The sequence below is a fragment of the Mytilus edulis genome, chromosome 13 (genome assembly GCF_963676685.1).
Source record: "Mytilus edulis chromosome 13, xbMytEdul2.2, whole genome shotgun sequence".
NCBI lineage: Eukaryota > Metazoa > Mollusca > Bivalvia > Mytilida > Mytilidae > Mytilus > Mytilus edulis.
The window spans coordinates 38,345,378-38,366,660 of record NC_092356.1 but is presented as its reverse complement, the minus strand read 5'-3'; the positions used below and the strand labels follow the sequence as shown (position 1 = coordinate 38,366,660).

Genomic DNA, 21,283 nt, shown 5'->3' with positions numbered 1-21,283 from the left:
ACTCATGAAAAATAAATCACACATGAAAATAGTTGTTTTACAGTAACTGCATGTGTATGAATATGTATTTACAGAATGTAATCAGCCCATGGTAGCGTTACCCAACAACACAGAACCAGTAGGATGTCACATCAGTAACACATGTAATGCCATAGACTGTTGTATAACACCAGAGAAGATTGGTCGATCATTTAAGACTTTCATCAACATAGATCCCTGTCTCTTCAAGCTGACTGTTGCCATCGAACAACTGCAGTTCAGTAAATGGTTATTTGACTATGAATGGGGATATCCTGTCCGGGTCTGGCTGTTTGGATTCATTAGAATGGAGTATGTATAGCAACATATAATATATAAGACCATGTGTTTTCTTAAAAGTTAAAGATACATTTACTTTTTATGTTGTCTATCACATACATGTACATTTAGGGAGCACACCTGTTGTCTTACTTTGATGTTTTCCAATTACAATTCTTCCAAAATTACTCTCAATAGCCTTTTAATTGAACTTGCACACATTTGTTTATCAAACATAAAGTTATTTTATTTTGCATCTTAATGATTTTCTTTATGAAAACATGAACAAAGCCACTTCTACTTAAATCAGTTTGTTGATTTGCAACTCCTCAAAAACAACTTGGCAGAATTCCCCAATACTTGCATGCACTGATTCCTTATCGGACAGGAAGTTGTACACCTGCTATATAAATTTTTAAATTTTGGCTTTCTAAAATCAGAACATAAACTTAGACATTTTTGCTGAAATGCTTTTTTTGGAGACAGCAAACAGCACACTTCTTCCTAGAAGATATAATAATGTATGATGAAATGAAAAGAAAAAAGGTGAAAATGAATGATACAGTAACCCAAAAAATTTAAGATAGACCTTTAAAATTTTAAAAACTTGAGCTTTCGATATGGTGTCCATTTACTTACATTACATACCAAAGTATGCTAAAGACGAATCAGATTTTAGAATGTCTTCTACATTTTCAAAAAGTCAACACTCATCAAACATAAACATTAAATTTGAATATTATCAATTTTGATTAAAGTTATCAAATTATATAATTTTTGCATTTCACTTGCAGTTTTGAAATAGTGGATTTAACATCAGAGGAACAGTATCTGATAGATTTAACACTGAGTGTTTGTATGGAGACAGACAGTTCCTTACATTGTGAAATATCACTCCAGATTTTCAACAAATACAAACTGCCAAAACAAAAGTGTGATTGGAATACAGATTTCTATATTAGCAGTAAGTTTAATTTTTTTAATTGATTTTCATTGTGATGTTGTAAAGTGAATAATTTTCCTGTTAAAATGAATGAATTCATCATACAGCTTTAAATGTATTCATCCATTGACAATTTTAACAGCTCAAACCCTATTGATAAGCATGATAACAGTCTAATTATTTTCTTTTTTCCAGATTTTTCTCTACAAAATTGGTTGATTGAGAGCGGTTTCCCCAACATCTCACCTTTGCCTGCTTACACAGTTAAACAATTGTTCTCTGACCTAAATGTAGCTGCTTACCAACTAGATACTCCATGTCAGGTGAATAATACATCCTATCAAAATGGATGGAAGAATGGTAAGTTTATGCATTGATCATTCCATATTATAATATATGATCTATTTTCAACTGAAACCTTGAAAAAAAACTATTATAAATTAATGTTAGCCTTTTTTTTTTATGTTTCATGATTATTTTTTCAAGAGAATATGACAGTTTCAATATATGCCATTCCTAACCATATTTTACGTTATACAAATGTCCTGTCAAAATTTTGTACGCTAACTCAAATTTGCTTTGGCCAATTGTTTTGATGCAATGTTGGGATTGAAGGAAGAAAGCTCTTTTTCAATTTTGGAAATTTTTGACTTTGTCTTTTAGAGGGGTACACATTCAAATTTTAGTTTCTCAATAAGTTGCACACATTTGTCCCATAAATAAAGTTAGAATGAACATAATGTTGAATATTAAAAATAGAGGGAGGTAATTAAAAATCTTGAAAGAACCCAAATGTAACATGTTTTATATTCAAAAGACGTTCTGCAATGAATCTTGTAAACGTAATGTGAAACACCTGATAACAAAACTGAAGGCCTTTTGAACTTCTATTTCAGAAAAAAAAGAATAGCTTTTCTATGATCATTAGACTTATGATAGACAAATATTTCATTGGCATAAAACCCCAAGGGTGACTGAGGTATAGAAATATGGTCACTTGGTCTTCTCCCAACCGGCAGTAAAAAGCTTGCTGAAGTAGGTGTCCGTTTGGCTGTGTGGGATGTATCAAGTTCGCAGTCACGTCTGGTCAGAAGGGGGACGTTAAATCTGATGCCTCGTTTAAAGAGAGTTCCACACTCTATGCACGTTAAGAACCCTTGCAACATCTCTTTGAGGGATCTGTAGGTGGCCTGTTGCAAAGCAAAATGCTGTCCCCATCCAATGTACCCTCATTTTCCAGTGGCAGTCCAAATTTCCCCGACCATCATCCTAGATAGCCTCTATTACAACAACCTACCTATTGTATTTATTGTGAACTTGTTCTCGTCCTGAATATGCATGAAATATTTGCCACTGGACGTTAAGCAACCAACAATCAATCAATCAATCAATCATTGGCATAAATGACAATTTTGTGAAATCCTGCTATGAATAATTCTAATAAATCCATTTGATTTATCTATGTTTGTTTTTATTACAGAATGTTCACAAGACATAACCCTACCAACATTGCCTGAAAACTTAATGTGTAAACTTTTGGAGTCATGTACAAATATAGAATGTTGTGCTGAGATACCGCTACTTAACACAACATTAAGCTTTTATCTAGACATAGATTCTTGTCATTCAAGTGTAACTGTTGGAATAGAGAAAATGTACCACAAGTATAGCCTACTGGATTATACCTATGGAGAAACAGAACATTTCAATTTGCTTGGGATGGCAAGACTGAAGTATGTATGCTTCATTATTACAGTACTAAACTTGATTATGGTTTGACTGTAGATTCATTTATTTTTCGTGTGTACCAATTTTTGAAGAATGAGAATGAACTCTACAGTCATGGATATTTGAATTCATGTTTTTTTTACCAAAGTCTGGATATATATAAGCTTGTACAAATTGTGCAGTACTGGTTAATATTTAAACTCACTGTTTACCTCTACCCTATTGGTACCCATGAATAAGAGGACTCCTGTTATGTATAGATCAGGTTATAGATATCATATTTGAGCAAATTGTTAATGTTACATTGTTCCCACTATTAAAACTGGAAGAAGAGGTTATGAGTCCAATGAGAGTCGTAATCTGTAAACTATAGCATGCAAATTTTAAAACAAAGTTCCATTGAAATTGTTTCAGGAAAATAATTTTCATGAAATGGTAACAGAAATATTCTGATTATGCATCAATTATTGACATACTACAATTTCAAAAGAAAAAAGAGTATACATTCTTAAGTAAAGTTGATAAAGATAGATACAAGTGTTATTATATTAAAAAAAAAATGTGTGTAACTGGTCACTGTTGGCTTTGTCTCAATACATTTCATCTTAAACTGTTTGAATTAAAGGTATACCATAGAAGATCTTCCTCACGTAAAAGTGATAGTTCTGCACTTAACATTCAGCTTTTGCATGGAATCGAATAGTTCATGTGAATTGGAAACAATTCTGAATGACATGGTGCTTCCTAAACCTGTTTGCAAGCTGGATACAGTCTTTCATAGCAACGGTAAGATAATGATATGGTTTAAATCGTCCATTAGGTGTTAACAGATGTTCTGTATAATAATAAGAAGATGTGGTATGATTGCCAATGAGACCCGACAAATGATGTGGATGTAAGCAATTATAGGCAACCTATGGCCTTCAACAATAAGAAAACCCAAATGGTATAGTAGGCTATAAAAGGCCCTGACATGAATAATGTGATTGTATGATTTCAGTCTAATTTACAATATAGAATGGTTTGTGTTTGTAGCTAACTTTTTTTCCTTTGTTAATGCATGTACTTTAAATGATGAAAACAATTATCCTTCTTTATTGAATCTTACTATTGGATTACAACAGGATTTTAATTTTTTGTAAGGTCTGATGAGTTCATTAGAATTTACAAAACCAAATTTTGGCTTTATCTTTTCATTCTGAATGATTTAATATAGATAGTTACCACCATATCTGCATGTATAAGTTGTTTTTGAAGATTGTAAATATGATTTAAGATTTTCTTACATTGTAGATATTCCTTGGGTTCAAACAACAAGTAATGGTAAGACTTCTTCAATGTTTTATGGAATAATCTACCTGCTGATTTAGAAAAAATATAATTTCAGTCCGTTTAATTTTTTTTTTCATACCTTAAACTTTAATACTTTTGTTAAATCTAGAATGAAAATTTAGCAATATTGCAACCAGACCTTGGCCTTGTCAAACTGGAAAAATTTCCTACATAAAAGTTTTTGCATTTTTACTAGTGTTCGGAAACATGATAAGATTTTAAGATAGCACTGAAAAATCTTTTTATTCAGTCATCTTTGAAACCTAGCAAACCTATTTCATATGAATGCGTCCAATTCTCTTCCTATACTATGAAAAGGAGTTCAATGTATTTTCTGATTCAACACACCATTAGACAAAGTGAAAATATTAAAAGCACATGAATCAATTATTTTGTTTTAAATTTAGTTGAAAATGAGGTACAGGCATAAGTTTATGTATGATCATGTGTATCCTGTTAACCCTCACAATAAGAACAGAGGGTGGTAAAGGGGGGGTGCTTGCATGAAAAAAACGTGAAATAAGACATAATTTCACGTTGAACGTGAAATAATTTCTGTAATGAACGTTGCACGAAAAATAAATACTTTTATTTGAACCTTTTGTGACCTTCTTGTATATAATAACTCTTTGTTTTACTTGATATTCCCGATTTAGTATACACATTTATGATATAATTGGTTTACGGCTTTTAAAAAAGTATTTCTTGACGATCCCTGCCAAGTGTTTGAATTTTATTTGAAAAATACCGAGCACACAAAATAAGACTTTGAAAATCACGATGCACGTAAAATTAGATAAGCAGAACACATTGAACGAGGCACCCGTCTTGCACGACTGAACGTCAAATAAAAAAGTAAAAACATGTTGAACGTGAAATAAAAAACGGCGATCACGTTGCACGAAAATAACCCTTTACCACCCTCAGAACACACTCAATTTGTAGCAACTTTCGCATAGTAAAAAATAATTTGTTATACAGGAAAGTACAAAATAAGATGATTGAAGAAAACTTCTGAATATACATGTATTGTTAGCCACTCAATGTTTATAAGCATCAGTTCAAGACCACAATTGTCGTCCCTTAATTTTTGTTGTCCACGAATGTAGTCCCTAGTGTGGACAGTGTGTTACTTGCCAATTTATTGTATATACCCCTTCCAAATGTATATCTCCATGTTTGATACCTCAAATAGCAAGTTCAGGGATGAAATGACACTCTCAAATAATTCGGGTCATGCCTTTTAAAGTAAAGTAGTCATTTGGTCCAGTTGAAAAAGGTTAAAAATTAGCACTTCGGAAGCTGTTAAAAGAATTCAAGACCCCTTAACATAAAATTGTCCATATTTTGAGTTAGAGCTGATGAAGTTTTCTACAATTTTGATATAATTTGTTCCAAAAGTAGTGCAACACACTATAAAAAAATTATGGAGAAAGCGCAGGTGGGATTTTTTTAAATTGCATTTATTGTCTAAAAGAAATGCACTATGAAATAATTCTGGTCTCGAACCATAATCATCGAACAATATTCAAGCTGACAAAGACATAATTTAAATCGTTTTTATTACAGATTTCTCTTTAGAACAGTGGTATAGAGAAAGACAACTTGTATTATATACCAGTTTGCCAGAACACTATGTATCTGAACTTCTGGAACAAACAGGGCTGACAAGATATACATCTGATGAAGCTTGTGTTATTAGCATGCATGAAGCTGATGTCAATGGTTGGAAAAAGGGTATGACGCTTTTATTTCTTGGAACATTTTAATATATTCTTTTACCTCTGTAGATTCCCCTGTCTGTCTGTATATCACATGAAATTTCTGTCACATCATTTCAAGGAGCTATAAATCAGAGCTTCCTGGAATTTTTTATTGAGCTTCATGTTGGTTGCTTTAATATGCGACAGTTTTTTCATATTCATCAATCCTATCATCAACATCCTGTTTACCAAATACTTGTATATTATACTAACATATACAGGCTCTATCTAATCAACTTTCTGATAAACAAATCTTAAAACAGGGGTTTCATTAGTAAGCAATAGTGGGGGATATGGTTATAGGCTCTGTCTGTCTTTACAAAACAAATTAATATTCACAGATTGTTTGACACAAAGTTTTTTGAGTTAACATTAACCAAATTTGCAAATTGTTGCCTCATGTACCTCATTTTTGTATTGAGTCTAATATATTTTTGAATGATTTAATTATTTTGTAGATTGTATTGAAGATACAGATTTACCAAATATAACATCATATCCATTGGTCTGTCACTTAAAAAGCAGCTGTACAAAAATATCTTGCTGTTTGAAACTGGAATTCATTGGAAAAACCATTGAGGTGCATTTGGGACTTAATCAGGATTTACAGTTACTTGAGATCGGAATAGGAAAGCACCAATTCCGGGACTCCTTGCTAGGATTTGACTTTGGTAAATTTAAATGCTAAGGTTCAATAAAAAAATAAGTCTTATATCTACAGACAAAACCATGAACAAAAGATAAAGACATTTAAATACAAATCCAGAAAACATAACACAGAAAACTCAAAAACTTATCAACACAGACTTTACTAAAACAAGGATATTTTTAGTATTTTTACTGATAAATGGACTAAGTGTTTGGAAGGAAACATAACATTTTTACTCAGTAGTAATAGCAGGTGAGACACTGTTAGAAAAGATTTTTGTCAAAATAAGCCATATAAGGGGAGATAACTCAATTTACCTACTGTGGATTCATTTATTTTCATGGATACCAATTTTGGTGGATTGAGAAAAACTTGTATTTTCGTCGATAATAGATTTGGTTGTTTTGCCAAAGTCTGCATACATTCCTTTAGAAAATTTGTAAGTAGTTGAACATTTAAATTCATAGTACCTCTGTGCCAATGAAATCCACGAAAATTGGTATCCAACGATTATTAATGAATCCACACTATTTTGTTTTGTAGCTAGAAAAAGAGTCCAGGTTACTTCTTCTCTTTATTTTCTGAAAAATATTTTTATCATTCATATAAAGAAGAAGATGTGGTATGATTGGCAATGAAACAACTCTCCACCAGAGACCAAATGACACAGAAATTAACAACTATAGGTTATCCTACCACCTTCAGCAATGAGGAAAGTCTAAACTGCATAGTCAGCTATAAAAGTCTCAGTTTTCTTTCTATACACTCAAAATTAATTTTGCGTGTATCATAAGTACAATAAGAACTGTGACCATTATTTTGTATTGCATCTATCTGTTTAAAGCATGATATAAACTACATTTTAAACCCCCTGATCTTTTTCGTAGTAAGTACTTCCTAGTCCCTCCCTAGATGTCATTGAATTAACTATTTACGAAATTTCCTTTTTTTCAGGTGTTGAACATGAATTCAGATTGCTAAATGTGTTTAGATTAAGGTATGTTTATTTATTGTTATACTTGCAGCTTTCTAAAGCAGTCAATATTGATGATGATGTATCTGCAGCTGCTCCTAAAAAGCTCGATAGAATCTTTTATCTTATCTTACTTACAAGATGTAATTTTACACCTATTTCAAATTAATTGCTTGTTTTTTTGGGGGAATGGAGGAGGATTGGTTCTGATACCAAAGTGAATATTGGGATTGCTTAATTTGTTAGTTAGGGGGGATTAGTTTCCTATTTCTTATTTGCAACTCCTTCTTAACCCCTGTATTACACCCTGTTGAACTTTCACATTTTCAACCGTTATAATAGCTATTGTGCATCTCTTTTATTCTTATTAATTATAGGTGATTTTCCCTGAGCAAATTGAGTACTTTGCAAGTGGCAAGGGGTATATTTTTTTTGAGGTTTGCTAGGAGTACTTTTACTCTTTAGAAAAATTCAACTTCTAAACAATACTTAACTTGGGAAAGGGGGGGGGGGGGGGGGATATTTGACAGTGTTTTTTATCTGTAAAAAAAAGTATGATGCTTGAAATTGCAGAACTTAACAGTGAAAGCACTGGAGCTATGAAAAAAATCATTGGAATATTTGAACATTTTCAACAAGATTTTTTGGTTTTATTTGATATTTCGTTCAATAATTCATGTGTTTTATATATATTTCTTTATCTAGATATAACATATACGACTCACTATATCAGAATGATTACTTGGTGACACTGGAGATTTCTGTTTGTTGGGAGAGTTACAAACCATGTGCATGGTCTACTTTTATACTAAAGAATACACGACTTCCTAAACAACCAAGAAATTTACAGAATGATTTCAGTGTTGCAGGTAAGCATTTCAATAAATACAATTTTAATTTTTCGAAATACTTAAGATTTTTTCTTTATCCGAAACATAGATTACCTTAGCTGTATAGGCACAACTCTTTTGGAATTTTGGGTCCTCAATGCTCTTCAACTTTATACTTGTTTGGCTTTCTAACATTTTTTTGATCTGAGGGTCACTGATGAGTCCTATGTAGATGAAATGTGTGTTTGGGGTATCTATTATAAGCTTGGTACCTTTGAAAACTATTTATAGGTAACAATTGTTTAATGAATACAATACTATTCACTCAACATGCTCAAGAACGGTAAAATTTCAAAAAAAATACTAGGTAGAGTTTAATTTGGCATTCAATCTGGACATGTTGATCTTGTAGAAAATCATTCAAAAATAATTGATTTAACTGTTATATGAATGAATGAATGAATGATTTATTATAGTGCAACCTGTATATATACAATAGATACATATCAATACAATATTACATTACAGCCAGCCAGATAGGCTTACGATGCACTGACAAATTAAAGTTCAAAATTTGAAAAATAGATAACACATAGTTTTGGACGAATGTCTAAATTATTAGAAAATTCAACAGTTCAAGTAAAATAGTTAAATAATTTCTCTTCTGATACGATCACAGTCCAAGATAAAGTTTGCTATACTTTTGTTGTTGTTAGATAACAGTTCATTTAAGGCAGTATTTGGAGGAAGTTCATTTATGCGTAGAGGATAAGCAGGGTCTGGTGATATTGAAGTAAATAGTTTATTTCTCAAAACAGAGTAACGATCACAGTACAAGATGAAGTGTTGCTCATCTTCAATAGATCCAGTATTGCACATTTTACAAACTCGTTGTTCGATTGGAATGTTTCTATAGCGTCCTCGCTCGACTTCTAGTGGGAAAGTACCACAGCGAATTCTAGCGATTGCAGATCTTTGTGTCCTTGTTAAATGCTTTTGTACGTATGGCTCGGCAAAAAAATCGGTTTTTAAATGTTTATATGTCCTCAACTTTGGCATACTGTTTATTTCGTTAAACCACTTGTCTTTGAAATCTGCTACAAGTTTACTTTTTACAGAGTCGAGTATGAATCTTGTTGAGATAGCGGAGTCGTTTTCAGTTAGGTGTGAAAGATTGCATCTGTCCAGAAGAGTTTTTGCGCTGTTAAACCATGTGTTTCGGTAACGTCTCGACATTTCACGATCCCAAACAAACACTTTTCGGCAAATCCTATGACCAGGCATGTTCATAAGACGACACCATAGGCGGACAACGTTACATTGATTGTGAATGAAAACTGGATGCCATCCCATGTCTGCTAATATTGCTGGAATTGGTGTTGTTTTGCCGACGCCAAGAAAAGTTCTGATTGCTCTATAATGTAAGCGTTCGATATTGTCATATTGCTTTGCTCCCCATACACCGGATGCATAGTCAAGTACAGGAATAACAGTGTTTTCATAAATTTTCGTGAATATGTCGTAGTCCATATTACCCATATTAAAGAATTTAGATATCAAAGATCCCAATGATCTACTACCTGCACTAACGAGTTCACTGACAGAGACATTATAATCAATATGCTCGGATAATGTGAGTCCCAAGTAACGATATTTATTTACAAATGCAACTATGTTGTCCCCTAGTCGAAACGTAAATTGAGTTCTGTCCTTTGTAGTCTTTCGAATATGCATAATTTTTGTCTTTTCTGTGTTAACGTTCATTAATTGTGTCTTTGTCCAATCGTTAAGAGCATTGAGCTGATTTTGTAGTCCGTCAACAGTTCCCGAAATAAGAACTAGATCGTCAGCGTATAGCAAGCAGCTGATCATATCGTCACCGATTAATGCGCCACAAGAGAGTCCGTTAATGAGTGGTACCAATTCATCAATAAACAATGCAAAAAGTGTGGGCGCGAGATTATCCCCTTGACGGACACCGGAATCAACGGAAAACCATTCAGTAAACATCGTAGGCGATAATCGTACTGCACTTTGTAGCTTTGAGTAGAGACACCTAATTACTTTGTACATATTTCCATACACACCCACGGCTAAAAGTTTATTCCAGAGTATAGTATGATTCACGGAATCAAACGCCTTGCTGAAGTCAACAAAGCACAAAAAAGTGTCTATGTTCTGCAGTTTCCTGTTTCTCAATATTGTACACAGTGAAAAGATATGGTCCAGACATGATCTAAGTCGCCTAAATCCGTTTTGTTCCTCACTGAGAAGGTTATTGTTTTCGAGATGACTGATGAGCCTTTCATTCAAAATCTGACTAAATGTTTTTGCGACAGTTGACATCAGACTTATGCTTCGGTAATCCATCGGATTGCGGAAATCCTTGCCTTTTTTTAGCAGAGGACATATAATGCTTCGACACCAAGGATCTGGAACAATTCCATAGCTAAAACACACATTGAACAGTTCGTGAAGAGTTTTCGACAGTACATCGCTTTTAAGTATTTCATTAGGTAAATTGTCTATTCCTACTGCTTTGCCATTTTTTAAACTCATTAGCGCACGTTTCGTTTCATCAAGAGAAATAGGTTCGTTCAATTCAGATGTTCTCGTGTTGTCAGCATATGTTTGATTAACAGGGAGGTTTTCATATTCACGCTCTAGTTGTGAATTAAGGTTTTGCAGTTGCTCAATAAATTCAGAATCAACTTTTGTATTGTCACTTGAGAACAGTTTGGAATACTCCTCTTTCCATCGTTGTAAAATTTCGGAGGGATCATGAGACACTGACCCATCGTCCATGTTGACACTATCAATGTTTGTCGATTTTTTTCCTGGACCTAGTTTATTGATTTCACGCCAAAATTCTTTTGGATTGCTCTGATTGATTGATTTTATTCGATTTAGTCTTTGAGCTGTATATTTCCGTTCTTCTTGTCGTAAACGTTTGTCGAATTGTCTACGCTTTATTTTAAATATCTCCCTGCGGTTTTTTTTGGTTCGACGGTCACCCTGATAACTCAAATAGTCCTTTTCGGCAATATTTACCTCACGTAGTAGATTTCGTAATTCGTTGTTCCAGTACGGTTTTGTGTTACAGCGTTTACGTTTGTGTGTGCTTTGTCCAGAATCTTTGTAGTCAAGAACATTGTCCATTTCGTCATGAATTGCATTCAGTAGCGTTTCATAGATTGAGTTAATCCTTTGTTCAATGTTATGACGATCGAGTAGTGAATCGACAACTTTGTCTAAACAGCGCACACATCGTTCGCTCTTGAATATATCATTTGGTATCTTTGTGACGTCATATTTTCGCCTCACAGATTGTACACAGTTGTTTTCATAAATTGGCGTTTTCGCTACCTGTGGACTTGAATAATTTCGATACTCCGAATAATCGAATGAACACTGTAATACTGAGTGATCTGGAACTCTTGAGTTGGGATGTACTTCAATGTTGTAATCGATCAGCAAGTCTGACACAAGTTTTACCTCGAAATCGTAAAATTTTGTGAACGAAGCATGCTGAGTAATCATGTAGTCAACGACAGATTTACCAATAGGCGAAACGTACGTAAAATTGTCTTTTGTACTGTCTCCTCTTCCGTTTAACAGAGAGCAGTTTGAGTCGTTCAAGAACTCCAACAGAAATACACCAAACGCATTTTTTACAGAATCAATATAGCATCGATCTGGTAAAGTACAGATAGAGTCAGTCCGATCTTGCGAGTTTCCTATGCGCCCATTAAAGTCACCACAAATTAGGACTGGATTACAGCTACTATAAAGATACACTTGCGATAGAAGATGGTCGTAAAATTCCTGAGCAATGTTGCCCCTACTTGACCGTTCCGGTTGCAGGTAACACACACACAGATAAAGCATAAAGTTTTGGTCATGTTTACATTTCAAATTAATCCAAAGAATATCATCTCTACTATTGTCAAGAATATCGACGTCAAAGTTGTCAAGTATACAGTTCTTAATCAAAAATCCTATTCCACCACTACCCCTCCACGCTTTGTTCGAAAGAATTCGCCTATTACAACCTATCCACTTATAACCATCTAGTTCGATAGCTTCATTGTCTTTCAGATGGGTCTCAGAAATGCCATACACATCACAATTTAAAGAAGTTAAAATGTTTTCCCTTAAAAGTCTGCCATTGTCATTTTGTCGTTTAACGTACCAGCCGTTGCAGTTCCAACTACCAATTGTCAGTTTTGCATCGGTCTTATTTGACTGGCATGCATATTATTCTGATTTTTCAACAACACGACCACCCCGGAATTCCAAATTTGGAATCGATTTAATGATTCGCCGAAGGTTCGCCTCTTGCATTCGTTCATGACGTGAACGGTCCGTTTCAATGTATAAGGTTTTGTAATCTTCCGTATCTTTTAGCTTCCGTTTGTTCCGAAGAACATCGATGCGTTCTTTTCCATCAGAGAAAGTTACGAGAACGGTTTTTGATTGATTAGAATTGTTAGTTGTACCGTTATTTTTACCTCCGATCTTCTGAACATCAACCACGTTAAAGTCTAGCCCTATGGCATTTAAAACACCGTTAACATACGCCTTAAGGCTTTCCATGTCCGAAGTATCATGGGTGATATTTTTAAATACCAATTTGTGTTGTGAGCTGTTTTCGTTAATTGCCGATTGTGTGGTGTTTTTAACATGTAAATCTGATTCATATTTTAACATTTTATTTTCCAATGTTCTGATCTTATTATCAACATTAGCGAATTCCATTGACATTTCATCTTTCAAAGATTGTATACCTTTGCTTATCTCATGTGTGAATTTTGTTTCCATGTTCGTCATTCTTTGCTCTAAAGATGTTCTTAAAGAGTCTTGGTTCTGTTTAATACTCATCATTAATTTATATAAATCATTTGTTGATACATTTTGGTCTGAGTTTGGTTCGGACATTATTGACTGAGAAGGTTGGATAGGAACAGAGTACGATTTTGTGTTCAATCTTTTGGGCGAAGGACGGACAAAATCACAATCAGAGTCGGAGGAACTTTGCCTTGGTCTTCGTGGAGGATATCTTGACATAGAGTGTTATGGGTTTTTGGTGTATGTATACTTTCCCTTATAACTGTTTATCACAATATTCTGGTTTTTAACCGATTAGCACATCCAGATCAGAAGATTTTTCCAATAATCTATCACAGTTCTTTCAGTGAAAAATTCAAACGTCCATCTTGTTTAAACGTCACATGACTTATTCAAAGAACTGAAATCCTCAAAATTGGTTAACATTTGTATGAAGCACATATAAAATCTATTGGAATTTTTATAAAACTACTTTCTCAAAACACAGTCCATAGCCTTTTCTTTAAAATTATAAAATGTTTCCAGATGGATACAAGTGTGGATGGCTTCGTAAATTTTGCCAAAAGATTTTTTTATTCAAATTCATTTTGCTAAATAACTTGTGCAATAATAGTACTGAAAAGAGAATACATAATTCCCCATGATTGAACTTGAATGCCCTTAAAAGCCCTTAAAAAACTGTTTATTTGAAAATAACTCCTGTATTTCAAGAACTTTTTCTAAATGCTTATAAAGAAGAAACAGCCTCTTATTAGAAAAGAAATAATTTGATAGAAGAAGAGAATAGATAATATTTAGAGAACATCAGATACTGTCTGCTGATATTGAAAAGATATGTTTATTAATTCCATTTCAGATTTTGACCTTTTGGATTGGACTTCAGAGAGAAGTATTGATTCTAGAAATTTAAGTAGCCTTGATCTTCTGAGATTGTACAATGATTTGGACATAGAGAGTTTTTTCTCAAATGAATGTAACAACAGCACAGTGCTCTCCAACAGCTGGAACTCTGGTATGATTTAGAATGTATTTTTATTTTGATAATATCCTACTCAAAATGAAGTGGGTGTTTTGTACTGCTATATTGCCTTTTCTCTGACGTTTTTTTCTTATGATATTAAGATTTATGTGAGCATACTACTCTCTATTTGATATGATTTCACAACTCTTGTGTCTTTGTTTTCTACCTGTTTCTAAGCCTTGTACAAATAACATTGATATTTCAAGACAATGTATGGTTATTCTATATTTACCAAATACTTATAGCAGTGTTATCATAATTGATGAGTGGTGCAAAGTCTTTTTATTTTTATCAGTTAATTTCATAGACCAGATTTTTTGCCAACTTACTTTCCATTCAACACAAATTATCTAGTTGTATTGTATTATTTTTTTATTAAAAAAAGCCACATGAAGCTTCAAGTTTTTCTACCAATTGTTTTCTATTATAATAGTGATTTTATTGATCTTTTGATTAAATTTTGAACTCTTGACTTTTCTTTTTATTTAGTTTGATCCATTTTAATCTTTTCTGTGAATCAGCTGTATACTATTTATATACCCTCTTACTTTCCAGAATGTTTGGCATCTATAAGTTTACCAGTACTACCATCAGCAACAAAATGTCATCTGGGTGACACATGTACTTCCATCAGCTGTTGTGTTGAAGTTCCTGTCCTTCAGAGGTCATTTAACATGTTTATGAATCTAGATGCTTGTAACCTAAAGTTGACTGTTGGAATTGAAAGACTGCAGTTTGACCAGATGCTTGCCAGCTATCAGTGGGGAACAAAGAAATCTTTGTGGCTAAATGGAATCCTTAGAATTAAGTTAGTATTATGATAGTGTTATGAGTAACAGATCTTTCAATAATTTAAACATCTTGACCATCATTAACTGATTCTCATGAAAGTTTTAATTTCTTTTGCAAAGGATAACTGTTTCAGCATTTCTTTCAGATTTTAAAGTTTTTAAATATGGCTTTTCTTTTTTTATATAGACATAAAGAACCCAAATTCGTACATTTTTTGTCGGATATTTAAATGATTAATAGTTCATAAACTCCTCAATTGAACATTGTGTAATGAAGGTGATTTTATTTTCAGCTATCAGATACATGATTTACAGTATGCTAAAAAGTTCAGATTGTCAGTGTCACTTGAAGTATGCATGTCATCAACGGAACCATGTTTACAACATATCACAATATTTGACAATGTAGACATGCCCAAAGAAAAATGTGATTGGAGGCAGAACTATACAATACCAAGTAATTATACATAAACATATTCAAATATATAACAACTATGAAAAAGTAACAAGAGTACATTTGTGATGTGCTAATTTAAGTAGATATTTACATACAGTAGAATTCTTTCAAAATGACATATTTTGTTAAAACAATAAACTTTAAAAAATTGATTGTAAATAGTTTCCTAAAGTAGAGGAACAGTGTTTGTTTGCTGTTTAAATCTTTAATAATAATAATGAAAATAAAATGTTTGAAAATATTTTGTTTACAATGTAAGCTCATATTAAGTGTATATGATTTCAGGCTTTTCATACAGTGACTGGAGAATCTCTAAGCTTAATCACTATGATTATTCTGAACAAGAGCTTATTCTACACCTAATTGACGAAACAAGAATAGGACTTTACATGGAAGAGAGTTCATGCCCAAATCACTTTGTGGATAATAGATTACTGTCAGGTATGGAAACCTTTTGGTCAATTTATGATTAGCCCCTCAACATGTTAAAATTTATACTAGAATTTCCATCTGAATAGATAATTTCTGACAACATTGAACCACATGTTTCTAACAGGGAAATCTGAATGTCAAAATCCAGAGGACATGCACATACATGAATATTGAGCTGTGACTCACAGACACCATGTAAGCAGGGAGGTCTGTTTAATGTGGCATGCAAATATAGGTTTAAGTATGACCAAAAATGGTGTATACTATTTAGTATGATCTAAAATGGTGTTTGACAGAAAATTCCATGTCAAAACATCAAACATGTTCTTTAATCAAATCCATCTATTTACAGATTGTTCAAAGATTGCAAACATAGACCCATTAGATGGACCTGTTAGATGCTACATCAATGGTCATTGTAGTTCTATAGACTGTTGTGTCTACGATGAGAAGATACTGACAAGTCTTAATGTATTCATTAATATTGATTCATGCAATGATGTTATTGATGGTGGAACCGAAAATTATAAATTTTCAAAATCACTTCTTGAATTTGATTGGAGTAAGTATTTTATAGTTCTTTGTAGTTATGTTCTAACTGTCCCTTTTTTCACCTTGTAACTAAATTACAAAATTAATTTATTTGAATATAGCATCATTTTACCTCTAAAAAAAGTAAAAGAAATAACCCTGCTAAAATGACTTGCTATACTGCGAATACAGTTTTGTTTTGCAATGACTATATTTTTTACTTGCAGTAACATTGATGGTTTTATAAATATAAAAAAGAAGATATTGCAAATGAGACAACATTCCACAAGAGACCAAATGACACAGAAATTAACAACTATAGGTCACTGTACAGCCTCCAACAATGAGCAAAGCCCATATTGCAAAGTCAGCTATAAAAGGCCCCAAAATGACAATGTAAAACAATTCAAACGTGAAAACTTAACGGCCTAATTTATGTACAAAAAATGAACAAAAACAAATATGTAACATATAAACAAACAACATGCAACCACTGAATAACAGGCTCCTGACTTGGGACAGGGACATACATACCGAATGGGGCAGGGTTAAACAGACCCTTTAAAGTCTTGTACACTACAACAAAAGCGGAATCTTGATGATAATGGCATATCATAATTTGATACAAAATACCATGGTATGTGATTTAAAAGAATATCTTTTACTTATTTCTTTTTAGAAACAGAGCATGAAATTTATCTCGGTGGAATTTATCGACTTCAGTAAGTTGTCTTATAGCCACAAGAAAGTTTAATTTGTAAAAAAAAATGGAGTAAACACTATTTTTGTACTAAAATTTCAACTTATACTTATCAGATACAGCAAAAGATATATATCTTTAGAATAAGAGTAACTTTGAAATTTTGATTTTATAACATACATGTTCATATCTTATATTCTTAAAACGTCTAATTAAAAAGTCATTTATTTGACAATAATCTAAGAATTGTTTATTCTTAAGACATTTATTTATTTCATTAGTATTTTATTGTAGTTTTCAACTTGAAGAATTACCTGGAAGTAACAACTATATTATCAGTATGGACATTAGCATATGCTGGGATTCTGAAGCAACATGTGATTATAGGATTACAATCCTTGAAAACAATATTTTAGCAAAAGAAGATTGTGACTGGAAAAGGCCATTCCTAAAACCAGGTATTTGAGTTTTTAACCGGATTTTTGTGACAAAAATGTCGGTTATTGATTTGGGGATGTACGGCGGGGGGGCGGGCGGGCGGGCGGGCGGCAATCAAATGTTGTCCGTGCATTAACTCATGAACCGTTCAACCAAAGCTTTTAAAATTTTAATATATTATTACTGACAACTATACGAAGGTCAAGTTCAATAATGGCGATTTTGACTTTTACCGTTCATGAGTTATGGTTCTTGAAAGATTGAAAAATGGAGTTGTCCGTGCATTTACGCATGAACTGTTCTACCAAAGCTTCCCAAATTTTAATATGTTGTTACTAATGACAGAATGGAGGTCAAGTTCAATAATGACGAATTTGACTTTTACCGTTCAGGAGTTATGGTTCTTGAAAGATTGAAAAATGGAGTTTCCAGTCGTGTCTGTGCATTTATGCATGAACTGTTCTACCAAAGCTTCCGAAATTTTAATATGCTGTTACTGATGACAAAATGGAGGTCAAGTTCAATAATGACGATTTTGACTTTTACCGTTCAGGAGTTATGGTTCTTGAAAGATTGAAAAATGGTGTTTCCCGTCGTGTCCGTGCATTTTCTCATGAACCATTCAACCAAAGCTTATGAAATTTTAATATGTTGTTACTGATGACAAAATAGAGGTCAAGTTCAATAATGACGATTTTGACTTTTACCGTTCAGGAGTTATGGTTCTTGAAAGATCTTAAAATGGTGTTTCCATTCACGTTGTTGCATTTACTCATGAACCATTCAATCTAAGCTTTTCAAATTTTAATATGTTGATACTGATGACAAAATGGAGGTCAAATTTGATATTGACGATTTTCACTTTCACCATTCATCAGTAATGGTTCTTGTGATATTGCCAGGACACAAATAAATGTTAATAAATCCGGTTTGCTGTCGTTGTGACAGCCTCTTGTTATACTTTTTTTTTTAAATTTTATGGCAGCTTTGTATGCAGGTAATTGAGTTCTGGTCTGACAAAGATAGTCTTTTATATGTAACCTAATCTAGACTAATTTTTATCACCTAACCTTAGAAGGATGAATCTCATTGTCTGTATTTTAATGATCTTTTTTCATTCATTTGAAGATTTTTCTTTGACAAAATGGGAAATTGAAAATGGATATCCAGCAAATACATCTTTAGATGGACAATCATTGACAGATTTACTAGAAGAACTTGGTATTTCCAAGTATTATGAGAGTAAACAATGTAATACAAGCAGCCGTCCTGATTTTCCACTTACAGCTGAGGGATGGAGAAATTGTAAGGATTTTTTTTGTTTTTCAGTGTATCTATTACTGTAGATTCATTTATTTGTGTCAATACCAATTTTCATGAAATTGAAGAACTGTTGTATTGAAGTTGATTTCATGTTTTTGCCAAAAACAGCATACATACAATAGAAAATTTATACTTTGTTGTTTGATAAAATTTGTGGTTTAAATACCTGCAGGAAATTTACAAAAAAATGGTACCCCAAGTTATCATGAGTCCTGAGTATATAAAGTTATTTTTATACCACTTTTCAGTGTACCAATTTCTCCCTGTAATGATCAGAATATCTCTTTATACTTCTCTGTATATATGCTTCCATCAAATCCTTTCCATTAAATGTCTTGTGCACAACTCAAGATTTGGTGTAAAAGAAACAGAATCTAAAGTTTTAAATTCAGTGTTACAATTAACCCACGATTACCCCTTCCATGTCTTGTTTCACACAATGAACTCTATAAAAAACAAAAATGACAGATTGTTTACATGTTACAGATATCTGATTAGAGTTATGCTATTCCCGACTATTTTTCCAGCATGCCCTCATAAAGTTGGCTCGATCTTACCACTGCCAGACAACATTGTTTGCAGTCTGTCTGATACATGTACCAGTGTGGATTGCTGTATGAATGTGGAGCTGCTGGACAAATCATTCCACATTTACCTGGACATTGATCCTTGTTATCATAGACTGACAGTTGGTATTGAACAGATGCAGTTTAACAGAAGTCTGCAAGACTATAGTTGGGGTATGGAAAAAATGGATAATAATGACTGCTTATGATAGATGAATGATATTTTCTATAAAGTTGCATTAATATTCATATATTAGTTTGTTGTTTATTTCAACTCCCTGTAGGTCATGGTCTAGTGACTTTCAATTATTTACCAATTCTCAATGTTCAGTTTTTTGCTTTAGTTACTTTGAGAGGAACTACTTACAATAGACAATGAAAATTTCTATATTGTTACATTACTGTCTGTTAATCTCAGTACTGTGATGACCACTTCAAAGCCCTCCCAAATAGTTCATGGTCAAACAATGTTGCTGTTCATCAGATTGTCTTTTATCTTAATTGTATGCATACAGACGAGACATATCTCTGTTTCAGCAGTTTATCTTAATTATATATAAGGTAATGTACAATAATAGTTGTTTTATAAATTAATGATATCTATGTTTCATAATCATTACATATGATACAATTAATTGATTTTTGCAGGTACAGTTTTAGCCGTATCTTTATTAGGAGTCATAAACTTGAAGTAGGTATTTTGATTAGAAAAAAATCTCACTAAAAGCCTTTTAAAATATACTAAGCTTGTATCACCTGACCTGTTGTATCTTTATAAACTTAATGTGGCTTGTGTCTTGTATTTTGATGAAATTTTAACTACATTAATTGTCATATTCCTTGTGAATTATGTAATGTAATATAAATTATGGTTGTCAGTAAAAACTAAACATTTTGGACCTTTTGAAAAAACACATATGTCCTTGTTGCAGTTAATAATTATATATAGAATGAATTATCATTTTGTTGCATTTAGATATCATAGATTATTCTAAATATTTTGCTATACAGTTTTACAATAGATGATTTGCCAGATGACAAGATGTATATTGTCAGTATGAATGTGTCAGTTTGTTTTGATGCTAACAGTACTTGTGAGGATGATATAGTGAATGTTCTGAACAATGCCTTGCTACCAAAACAACAGTGTGAATATTCAGAAGATTTTGCTGAAGAAGGTAAGATTATTGCATACAATAAATAAAAATGTTCATCAAGATAATTGAACAGCTCATGTATTTTTTTTAATTTGAAACACACAGTGTGGATTCCATTTGTGTGACAATCTGTTTTGGTTTAAACACAGATATCCCTTTTTCAATAAATTTGGTTCAGTTAGTTTGGAGCTGGTAATTGGCTATACATTTGGGTCAATATCTTTAATTGTTTTCACATAGGCAGTAATGGTAACCTTTTTTCCTGTAGCTCAGTCCATATCGTAAACTTGGATATGTATCATAGCTCATTTCAAAGCTGTGACATTTTCACATATGTGGTTAAATTTTTGGGGTACGAAGTGAGATTACTTTTTCCGTAAATTAGCATACCCCGAACATCCTTTTGTGATGCAGCTCCTTGTGGTAAAATATCCCCTTTTTAACACAATAAGTTCTTTGAAAATTTAATACTTTGAACACATTTAATAGCTCCATAGTTTTTAT

At 32.7% G+C, this 21,283-nt stretch overlaps 1 protein-coding gene across 1 annotated transcript in view; it reads left to right on the top strand.

The window, feature by feature from the left end:
- The window catches only part of LOC139500291 (uncharacterized), a 94,403-nt gene that overhangs the window by 52,512 nt on the left and 20,608 nt on the right, over nucleotides 1–21,283 (top strand). Inside the window, exons 51-71 of the mRNA XM_071289033.1 lie at nucleotides 75–330; nucleotides 1,092–1,261; nucleotides 1,436–1,600; nucleotides 2,721–2,973; nucleotides 3,594–3,754; nucleotides 4,262–4,291; nucleotides 5,870–6,037; nucleotides 6,522–6,734; nucleotides 7,667–7,709; nucleotides 8,391–8,554; nucleotides 14,220–14,375; nucleotides 14,940–15,192; nucleotides 15,469–15,632; nucleotides 15,918–16,073; nucleotides 16,417–16,626; nucleotides 17,275–17,317; nucleotides 17,590–17,753; nucleotides 18,862–19,038; nucleotides 19,584–19,796; nucleotides 20,271–20,313; nucleotides 20,634–20,800. Coding sequence (XP_071145134.1) covers nucleotides 75–330; nucleotides 1,092–1,261; nucleotides 1,436–1,600; nucleotides 2,721–2,973; nucleotides 3,594–3,754; nucleotides 4,262–4,291; nucleotides 5,870–6,037; nucleotides 6,522–6,734; nucleotides 7,667–7,709; nucleotides 8,391–8,554; nucleotides 14,220–14,375; nucleotides 14,940–15,192; nucleotides 15,469–15,632; nucleotides 15,918–16,073; nucleotides 16,417–16,626; nucleotides 17,275–17,317; nucleotides 17,590–17,753; nucleotides 18,862–19,038; nucleotides 19,584–19,796; nucleotides 20,271–20,313; nucleotides 20,634–20,800 — 3,369 coding nt within the window. The remainder of the gene's footprint in view (nucleotides 1–74; nucleotides 331–1,091; nucleotides 1,262–1,435; nucleotides 1,601–2,720; nucleotides 2,974–3,593; nucleotides 3,755–4,261; nucleotides 4,292–5,869; nucleotides 6,038–6,521; nucleotides 6,735–7,666; nucleotides 7,710–8,390; nucleotides 8,555–14,219; nucleotides 14,376–14,939; nucleotides 15,193–15,468; nucleotides 15,633–15,917; nucleotides 16,074–16,416; nucleotides 16,627–17,274; nucleotides 17,318–17,589; nucleotides 17,754–18,861; nucleotides 19,039–19,583; nucleotides 19,797–20,270; nucleotides 20,314–20,633; nucleotides 20,801–21,283) is intronic.